The 11,118-nt window shown below is 37.8% G+C and overlaps 1 protein-coding gene across 1 annotated transcript in view; it reads left to right on the forward strand.

Moving 5' to 3' along the window:
- ANKUB1 (ankyrin repeat and ubiquitin domain containing 1) overlaps positions 1-5,786 on the forward strand; it is a 29,371-nt gene extending 23,585 nt beyond the window's left edge. The window contains exons 5-6 of the mRNA XM_006187247.3: positions 368-1,306; positions 5,530-5,786. Of these exons, the coding sequence (XP_006187309.3) occupies positions 368-1,306; positions 5,530-5,659 (1,069 nt within the window). The 3' untranslated portion in view covers positions 5,660-5,786. The remainder of the gene's footprint in view (positions 1-367; positions 1,307-5,529) is intronic.
- Positions 5,787-11,118: the final 5,332 nt, after the last annotated feature.

The following is an 11,118-nucleotide window of genomic DNA, read 5'->3' on the forward strand; positions in this document are numbered from 1 at the left end:
TATTCATAAGAAAGAAGACCGCTCTGGGGGGACGTTACAGCTCAGTGGCACAGTGCCTGCTTACATTAAACAAACAAACCTAATTACACCCCAAAAAAGAAAAAAAAAATAGAAAGAAAGACAACCACAAAGGAAACCAGTCTGAAGTGTTTACGTGTGCACAGTAGGATAATGTGCATAATAAGCAGGACCTGTGCAGGTTAACCTATGTGCATATTACTATGTGCCTTTTCTAAAAACATTTTAGGTAAAAGTTTGGAGGAAATAAAGATTTTAACTGGAATGTTTCATGGGCATTTAGTGTAACTACATTTGCCTGTTTGCTGACTTTCTAAACACCCTACTCTTGCTTGTTTCATTCATTCAGGTATCAGAAAAGGGTAGCCCTGTACATCGCTGCCTTTTATGGGTACGTTGAGCTCACGGAATGGGCCCTGAAGCAGGGTGTGCGGCCCAACGAGGCGGTCGGTGTGCACCCCTATCGAGCATGGTGCCACGAAGCTCTGCACGCAGATGTCTCTAAATGCCCCATTCATGCAGCCGTAGAAGCGGGCCAACTGCTGATTCTGAAGGCCTTTGTCAACTGCAGCGTGCTGTGCCTGGAATGCAAAAATGCAGCGGGGCAAACTCCCCTGGCTATTGCATTCAAACACAAGCAGAAAGACTGCGTATTATATTTACTGAGTAAAATGTGGTCCACGGTTTCCTTTCTGAAAATCTCAGTCCCTATGAGGATTTATATTAAAATAAAACAGTGGATACTCAGAGCTCAGAGTCACAACCTCAATAAAAGCCAGCTTTGTGGAGCAAGGGTCTTTGGGGCAAAAGTTGGAGACACTGTGATGATGGTGGATGGTTTCACCAAACCAAAAATGACCTCCGAAAGCTGGCATAAGGCTGGAAACAAGGACTCAGAAGGCACGGTGGGCAAACTACTGCCTCTCAGGGAGCAGACTGTGAGCAGGAAACCTGTCAATCTTTTAACAATTTCACAGCAGGACACAAGAGGACAAACACTCAAGTTTCCTCCTCTGGTAGACTCAAATACATTCTCGGAAATACGAAAACAACAAAAAAATCTGAAGAAAATTAACGCCACAGCTAGGAATAAAGAAAAGCTTATAAAAAATACGTATCTTCCCCAAGTCCCCCTCCCTCCGGTTTCAAGAGTGGGCTACTCACACCCATCGTTTTACTATGCAACACCCAGGGCCGGCTGTCTACTCAGATCCCCTTTGGCGTCTTTCTCAGAGCACAGTGGGATGACTCCAAGGGAGAATGCCATCTACTGCTTAGCTGTGGCCAGGTAATTCTTTCTCTTTAAACACACAAGGGCAAACCTTTAGTAGGGCAGGCCTAGGGGAAGAATGGTCCATGAAGCCCTACCATGTCAAGCAGTGTAATACAGGTTGTTCCAGTGCATCAGCACCCAGCTTCAAGGACCACATCCTAGCCGTCTATCTAGGACAAAATGAACTGATTTTATTGGCCATTCCGTGTAGTACTCTGCTCAAATTTTCAGGGAGAAAAGAGTTGTATCAATTAACAAGGTCCCTTGCTGCTGCTGCTTTTTTTTCCTCTTTCTTTCTTTTTTAACTAAAAGAAATTGTTAATTATAATCAAAAGGAGAAGGGGGAAACTTGAAATCTGGGAGAGAGACATCAAAAATGTCATGGAGGCCTGGATGGTAATGCAAACAGAAGGAAAGAAAAGAACAATTTAATGACAAATGGAATCATAAAGACTTCAGTTCACTTACTGGACAAGATATACAGGCAGTGGGAGACCCATACTGGATAGGGTAATAGAACTGATGTTAATATTTAAGTTTAAAAAGCAACCCATCATAATGTTTAAAGACATAATAAATTTGTCAGAAGTAGACTTTTCAGGCACATTCATTTCATAAGATAAAGTTTTATATATTGGTCATCAGATTTGATTGAAAACACAACTCTGGTTAGCTCTCAGGTCTATCCACTATTTATGAGGTATTATTGGGTGCCAATATTACAGTGGAAATATAGGTTTATGGCTTCCCCCCTTACTCAATATAATGAGAAGGAAAGAAGAAATAAGGCTAGATTGTGTTAGTTGCCTTTCTGAATTATCTTTTTTCAGCTCTACTTTTCAGTTAGGTTGTTGCCACCTAGTGGTGAGAATAATTTGAGCTATTAAAATTGGCAAAATTCAGCCTCTAGCACCATGAGAATAAAGAAAATGTTTAACAACTTCAATCTTTGTAATCTGTGAGGTATTTCTGACTAGAATGTATAAAAAGAGATAATATAAAACTGTGGGGAAAGACCAGAAAATAATTAATTGAAAAAATTATATAACCCATCTTAAAATCAGGTTGTAAACATAAGAAAGGAAATACTGATTAGTTTTATCAACAGATGCACATTAAAAATGAGTTTATTTTTCAAACATCCAAAAGTGTTTATTATTGCCCAGTACAGGGCTATGCAGAATTGGAATGTGCAAAAGCATCTGTGGTTAAGGTGAGCAGCATGTATATAGTTTTGGGTGAAAGACTGCCAATGTCTATTGTGTGTAGTGCTTTTTGGGGAGAAGCTGAGTTGTGAAATATATAGTTAAATGCATAAGGAATGCTAATATCCTATGTGCGGCTTTTTGAATTTTAAATTTGCATACATCCATGTAATCACCACTCAGATCAGATGCAAAATACTTCTAGCAACCCCCCAAAGTTCCTTCATGCCCTTTGCCAGTCAGTAACTCCTCCCAGATACAACCATTATTCTGATCTCTATCAGTGAGCTTAGTTTTGCCTGTTCTTGACTTTCACAGGTATCTTGACTTTTGTTAGGTATCTTTCATGTCTGGCTTTTTGCTTAATGCATTGACTATGAGATTCATTCATGCTTTTGTGTGTATTGATCCTTCTTATTTCTGTGTATTAGCCATTCCTATGTAGTATTCTATATCTTAATGTATTTATCAATTCTCCTATTGATGGGCCTTTGCACTGTTTCTAATTTGGGGCTATTTTGAATAAAATTATATGATTATTCTTGTATTTGAGGTTTGGTGGACATTTGCATTCATTTCACTTGACTCTGCACCTAGGAATGGAATTGCTAGGTCATGGGTTAGCTTCAGTAAACACTTCCAAACAGCTTTCCCAAGCTGTTATACTAGCCTGCTGTTCTCTAGGTATATTTCATAAGGATTGGATTTATCAAGGGGAAGAAATTTCAAGGTTGAGAGGGGAGCCGCTGGGTAACTTTCTTATTCAAGAAAGAGGTTGGTGCAGAAGGGAGGCTCATAGAAGGGGCAGGGGTCAGTATGTACACTCCTTCTGGCAGGTACTCCTAGCAAATCTTCTTTCCCAATTCTTCCTCTTTTACCAACATTTTTCTCCTCCCTCTATTTGCACACTCTACTGCTTTCCCATATGTTTTCTCTCCTTTCCACAGCATCTTTCCCAGAATTTGGCCATGTCCCTCTGTCGGTGGGCTGTGGAGGGGATGGGGAGACCTGGAGGCGTCATGTCCCTGCACAGATCTTTCTAGTCTGGCTCATGTCACCTCATAGGAGTCATGAAAGCACCCATGTCCACCTGAAGTTGCCCTTCAAGTCAGGCAGCCAGGTGGTCTGAGCACTTACCACTAAAAGACCAGTACAACTCTTGTGCCGAAAAGACACCAACGTGAGGAGAGGACATGCACTAGCTTAATGATGGGTCCACCATCATCAAGCTAGTATCTTAGCCAGGCGATGGGGAAGAATCTAATTAATCCTTCATGGTGATAACCCAGGGAAAGTGGGTCAGAGTTGGTCCATCAGATATTCCTAATTGTGAGGGAAGGGTAATCTCCCAAATGAGGACCCCAGACATCCCCTCTGGCATCACATGAGAGCACCTGCTGGACCACATATCACTCAGGAACTCCACCTTTAGATTCATGAAAATATCCCTCTGAGGGTTGACTCAAAGAGAGTATATTGCTGCAGTTAGCTCAGATCAAGTATAATGTGGGTTTGGGTTGGTGAGTGCATGTGGCTGGTGCAGAGATGTCAATGACTAAGGCCAGACTGAATCTCATTCCTCAGAAGATAGCGTAAGCTTTATACAGATCAAAGAATATTTCCAAGGTGTATCCAGAAAACTGTCTCCTTTATTGCTTATTGTCTGACTCCAGTGAGGTTTATGTAATTTAGAAGTCAGCTGAGTGAAAATTCACATGTGGAATACCGGTCGAGAAGGCTGAGAGTCCTGAGTGGACTGAGAAGAGATGGCAGTCCCCAATGGTGCCTCTGATGGGCTCTTGTGCTCCTGATAAAAGCAGAGCTCTCTGTGTTATTTTGTTTTGTTTTGTTCTGATAAAAAGTACCAGGGATGGGGCAGGGGACTCTTGCCACAAGTTTACACCACTGTGGTTGATAAGGGTGCTTGCCTCAGCCTTAGAAAGTGAATACAGGGAATAAATAAAACTGCTTGGCTTGGTTATATCATTAAACCCCACTCGTGATGTAGGAGTAACTCTCCCCAAACTCCTCTTGATAAGGGGTCTATTTGTTGGGGACTGTCAGAGCAAGGGAGTGTTTGAGGGGGGAAGAAAACAAATCAGAAGGTGCAGCAGAAATCTGTTTGGAATAATCTACAAAATGTGATCACTAATTGGGCATAGAAGTGGATAGAGAAGAGGGGATGAGTTTTGTTTCCGGCTTTGGAGATGATGAAGATAGCAAAGAAAGCAAAGTAATGTTAGAGCAAGGATGTTGAAGGGGACAAGTTTAGGAAGAAGATAAAAGACACGAAATTTGGAAGCATCGGTGGGATTTCCAGTTATCAAATGATTTTAATTTGATAATTAGAGACATGCATCTTTTAAGAAAGGTTGGGATTTGGGAGTCCTGAATAGGAGAGTTGAAGCAATTAGTAAATACAGCCTCCCAGGATGAGGGTACAGACACAGAGGAAGGCAAAAGGACAGAATTGTGGAGGACCCCAACATTCAAGGAAATGTAAAACCCCTCTGTAGAAAATCACATTTGCATCCTACAAAGTAGGAGTAATTGCATTCAAATTTAGGTTTTTATTAGTATACAGCCAGAGAATAACTATCACAAAACATTGTTTCATTGCATTTTAGTTAAAGTCTATCAAAATATCTAGTATCATGTCCATGAAAAAAGTGTGTTTTTGGTGGGGAACAAGGAGAGGGAGAAGAGGTCAGGGACTATATGATGTATAGGGATGTTCGAGGGGGAACAGATTAAAAAAAAGAGTTTCAAACCAGAGAATTCTACGACACTGAGTGGCTTTCTGTTTCTAGTTGTGGGTGCTATATTTCTAGTCTTGCCTTGGGAAAACATCATCCCCACTGCTTCACAAAGAAGAGTGTTTTAGAAAGATTCCTTTTTCCTATTTTACAGCCTAACTCATATAACAAGGTAAACTAGCCACAGCTATAAAATCAACCTAAAGATTTCCATCATTTCAACTATAAATGGAGACAAAATTGGACCTCCTTGTAAACTACATCTTTTCTCTTGCAGTGCCTTTAAAGAGAAACGATGGCTTCAGCAGTTAAGAATAGCAACAGCCCTAGCCAAAAACAGCATTTCTCACCTGACTACCCAAGGAGGCCTGATGTCATGTGAAAATCCTCCGGAAATTGTGCTTTGAAAAGTCATGGCAACCTCAGTTTGAGCGAAGACTTGGTCAAATAAAACCTCTAGTTCTAATGCTAATATTTCTAATAAAAGTTCTAATGCTGGAATTTCTAATAATAATTCTAATACTACAACAGAATATTTAATATTTAATACCATGTTTTCTTGGACCCTACCACCCTAAGTGAAAATTTAGGGCATTTGTTTTTGTTTTGCTTTCCTGGGATTTGTTTTAAAATGCTGTTTGTTTTTTAAACCATGTGAATGTAGTACGTAGTAAAAAATTAATTTAAAAATTCTGTATGGAGAAAGTTCTTAGGAAACTTACAAATATCATCTAAGTCTAGTACTGGTCTCAGACATCTTTTGAATTTCTTCTCAAACATTGCTTTCTATTTTTTTAAATTGAGGTAGAGTTTACATACAGTGAATTGCAAAGATCTTAAACATAAGATTCAATGGCTTTGAATGTATACATCCATGTAACTAATATTCTGGTCAAGAAGTCAACACTTCCATTAGCCCAGAAAGTTCCTTCAAGCTTCTATCTAAGTCTATCCTAATCCCTGTAAGCAACCACTATTCTGATCTTTTAACTCCATGCATAACATTTCCCAATCAAAGGAATCACACAGTTGTTCACTTTCGTGTCTGGGTTATTTTGCTCAACTTAATCTTTTGAGATTAATCTACATTGTTGCATGTATTAGTAGTACATTCTTTTCTTTCCTTTTTTCTCTATGTAGTAATATCCCTTTTTTCATTCCTGATACTAGTATCTTTTGCCTCTCTATTTTTATTTTTGTCATGAATAGTCAGTATTGTAATAATTTTAACAATTTTACTAGTTTTATTCATTTTCTACAGTGAACTTACTTTTATTAATTAATTTAATTAATTATATATTTGCTTTCTAATTTGTTAATTTCTTTTTTTTTAATAGTTTCTACTTCTCTGACAAAATTCTTCATCTGTCATCTAATGTTTTGGACATTTTATTCATAGCTACTTTAGAGTCCAGGTCTAATAATGCTAATATCTGTACCCCTCCATACAGATCGTCCTCAGATCTTTTTTACTATTGAGTAATATTCCATTGTGTGGACACACCATAGTTCATCTATTCAAATGTATGTACATTTGGGTTGTCTCCAGTTTTGTGATATTGTGAATAAAGTTTCCTTAAACATTATTATAAAGGTCTTTTTCTGGACATATGCTTTCATTTCTTTTGTGCAAACACCTAGGGATAGTTAGATAATAGGGTAAATGTATATTTAACATTATAAAAAATTGACTAACAGTTCTCCAAAGTGGTATTACAATTTTATAATTACACCAAAGATATGCAAGTGTTCTGGTTGCTTTACATAATCACCAAAATTTGGTGTCTTTAGTACATTTGATTTTTAGTTATTCTGATGGGTTTGAAGTGATATCTCATTGTGGTTTTAATTTGCATTTCCTTGATGACTAGTAATTTTGAATGCTTTTTTGTGTGCTTATTGGCCATTTGTACATTTTCTCTGGTGAAGTGTCAATTCAAGTCTTTTGCCCATTGAAAAAACTGTGTTGTTTATCTTTTAATTACTGGTTTATTAGAGATTTTTATATACTCATGATACAAGTTATTTGTCAAATATGTGTATTGCAAATATTTTTTCCCAGTCTATGGCTCTCTTTTTCATTTTATTATTGGTGTCTTTTGATGAATGAAAGTTTTAAACTTTGATGAAGTAAAACTTATCATTTTTTTCTTTTATGATTCATGCTTTCTGCTTCTTCTCTAAGAAATCTCTGACTACCCCAAAGTTGTGAAAATATTCTCATATGTTTTCTTCCAGATGTATCAGTTTTAGTTCTTATGTTAGGTCTATAATTTATCCTGAATTATTTTTGTGTATGTGATAGGAGTTAAGAGTCAAAATTCTTTTTTGTCAGTTTATCAAATTATTCTAGTACAAGTTGTTGAAAAGATTTTCCTTTCCCCCATTGAATATCTTAGCACCTTTGTCAGAAATTAATTTACAATAATATGTATAGATCTATTTTCAGACTTTGTATTCTGTTCCACTGAACTATTCACTTTTCCTTATACTAATACTGCACTGTATTACTTGCTGTAGCTTTACAGTGGGTCTTGAAATCAGGTAGTATGAATACTGCAACTTTGTTCTTCTTTCTCCTAGTTTGTTTTGGCTATTCTCAGTCCTTTGCATTTACAAATAGATTATTAAATAAAGTTGTCATTCTCTATTTAAAAAGCCTGTTGGGATTTTGATTGGTCACAACTGACATCTTAATAATAATAAATCTTGTAATCCATGATATATTTCTCAATCCATGGTATATATCTCCATGTATGTAAGTCTTCCTTGGTTTCTCTCATCAATGTCTTTTAGATTTTAGTGTAGAGGTATTACAAGTCACTTGTCAAATGTTTTCTTAAATATTTTACATTTTTGATGCTATTTGCTAGAAAGATTTTAAAGACAGATTCTGTTACATTAGTCAGAGGCACCTAAAATCTAAAGCTCATTAAAAATATCTTTAGGTTTCTAGTTTGATACAATGGAGTTGGAGCACATATAAGGTTAATACAAAAGAAACTACAAAGATGATGCTAACGAGATGTTGTAAGGTGGCACGTATATAGGATCAGGTCATTGTAGAGCTGGTAAGAGAGGACAGTGCTGGAAGAGGGCACAGCAGAGATTTTGTGGCACTAGTAACTTTCTCTTTCTTGATCTGGGTTAATAGGTGTGTTCAATTTGAGAAAATTCAATAGATTTTTTTAAAAATCTGTACCATTTTCTTATATGCATTTTATAATCCAATTGAAAAAGTTAACTAAAATAATGAAAAAAAATCTCAGGAGCTAATTCTTGCATTTGGTGCCAGCCTCAGACTCAGGAGAGGGCAGTTCACGTGAGTGATGGGTGTCACCATGCCACCTTCCCCTTGACAGTATGCTGAACTGAACTGCACTTCTTTGCAGGGATGATACTATTTCACGTATCATTGAGACACAACCAAAGAAATGCTTAGTGCAAAAGAAACAAGAAAAAAGGAAGGAAGGAAGGAAAGAAAGAAGGAAGGAAGGAAGGAAGGAAGGAAGGAAGGCTTGGTACAAAGATTCTGGGGCTGGAATGCCTAAGGAGAAAGGAATGTGGGAAATGTGAGGGAAAAGGAAGGTGGATGAGGCAGAGGATGATGAGGAGAGAATGTGAGAGGACGACTGATATGAAGCCTTGTTCCCTGCCAGGATTACCTGAAAAAATACAGAGTATTTATTCCTTCTTCATTTTAGCCCTACAAATAAGATAGCATGAAGTGACTTTAAAATCTTATATTCTTACAGTAATATATAGTTGTAAAGCATTAATATTGGCATAGACAGGATATTGTGAGGTATCTATTCTAAGCCTGAATCTTATTGAAATCAAAGTTAGTTGTCACCTTCTCTTTGCTTCCAGGAGATGTTGTTGATTTCTCATGGATTACAACTCATCACACCGTACTGAAATTACTTAACTGTCTCCTTCATTTTACTGTCATCTCCTAGAGGGCAAGGACAATTTTTTATTCCTCTCCAAATTGCCAAGGCATAGCATATGCCTGAACCTTTGAGTAACTGCTCTATAAATATTCGTTGAATTAAATGAATGAATTTTAGGATGATCATGCAAACAGATTTCTCAATGATTTGTGCACATAAAACCTGCTCCTATAAAATATAAATGTTTCTGTTTACAAATCATTCAATTGCTTAATGCTAGTTTATTGTTTAATCTAACTATCATAATCAGTTTCTTAATAGGAATTTACTAATTCATCTGAGTATCATAGCAGCTCTGCATGGCACAGAAGGACAGTTATAATTAAAATATCCGCTTTACAAATGAAGAGGCTAAGTTTATAACATTTAAAAACAACTTGTTGGAGGCCCTACAGGTAGTAAGTGTCAGAGCCAGATCTGGAATCTAGGCTTTTGATTTTTCACTCAGGTAATTACCTCTAAACAACTACATGACATTTGGTAACAGAAAGTCACTCTATACAAGGGAGTTTTAACTCCCAGTCTGGTTTCCCCCAGTTATAACTTGGCTTTTTGACCACCCTTCCTTGACCATTCCATTCTATTTCTCCCTATTCCCTACCTTCACTGCCCCGCGCCCTTTCAGGTCCTGAGATCACAGGGAAGAAATGCTATATCAGATTGGCATAATATTGTACCTATTTGTAAATTCATTCCAGCATTCCTTATTCCTTATATAGTGGACATTTTTTCAATAATGTATGAATAAAAACTTCTTCAGAAAATGCCATTTTTGTTGATTTGCAACTTATAGTCTAAGCAAAAATTGTGCTCTCTCTGCAAATGCTGCTTCAAGACCTAGCTAACAAGTTTAAGGACTTGTGCTCTTCTGTGTCCCAGAGGCTATTTCAATTTCAGTCAGATGTGAGGGATGAGGTTGACACAGAGAGCAGAGGTGAAAAACTCTTTCAATTTTCACTTGGAGACTTGGAGCATAGAAAGTTGTCTCGATCCCTACATATAACAATAGATGTGAAGTCTTTCTCTGCCTCTCTCTCTTTAACCGCACCCCTCCTCCTCCACCACCATGAATGTAAGATTTGAAGAGTCGTATTCCTATCAATCAGCAATTCTGTAGTCTCTCATATTTGAACCAGAGAAGGTAAGAAGAGCATGTTGAAAAGGAACCAAATTCTCAAACTGCTCTCAACACATAAAAATAAAGACATTGTTCTGAACCCTGCAAGCATCGGTCATTGTCATCTTCATCATCATCTTTATCCTAATTTATAATCACTCACAGAACTTGTTACAAATCTTCAGCTTTAAGCCTGCTGTGTAGAATGATGGGTTTTGGAGCAGATCATCAAGGGATGACCTTCCTCTTCCAGCTCTGTCACTGGCTTGTAACGTAATCTTTGGAGCTTCGATTCTTCATCTGTACAAACGATGACCCACGCTGTTCAAACGACCCATCTGTACGAACGATATCATGGCAGTTGAGCGCATTAAATGAGATAAATCAAGTAAGATAGCATATAGAAAAGCTCTGTGCAAGCTAATAGCTTTATAAAAGTTACTTTCAGTTGCTTAACCTCTCAGTTTCCTTATCTCTAATGGTAACAATAACGGTACTTACCTCACAGGGTTCTTGTGAATAAGTTAATATGTTAAATACAAGAGCCGTTCCTGGCATAGTGCTTAACACAGTTAGCTATTTATATTATTAATGTAAGCGCCACAAACGGGCGTGTCGATATTTAAATTTTTCATCTTCCACAGAGCATAGCGTGTTACGCCCACATCTGACTTGCGAACTCGGTCTTCTGACCCCAGCATGCACAGCGGAACGCGTTTGAGTGAGGACGGCGGTAGGCCGGAACCCAAAGCTTGAGACGCTGAGGCGCCGGATCCTCTTTACGCTTGGACACAGG

Source organism: Camelus ferus, chromosome 1, assembly GCF_009834535.1.
Source record: "Camelus ferus isolate YT-003-E chromosome 1, BCGSAC_Cfer_1.0, whole genome shotgun sequence".
NCBI classification, from domain to species: domain Eukaryota; kingdom Metazoa; phylum Chordata; class Mammalia; order Artiodactyla; family Camelidae; genus Camelus; species Camelus ferus.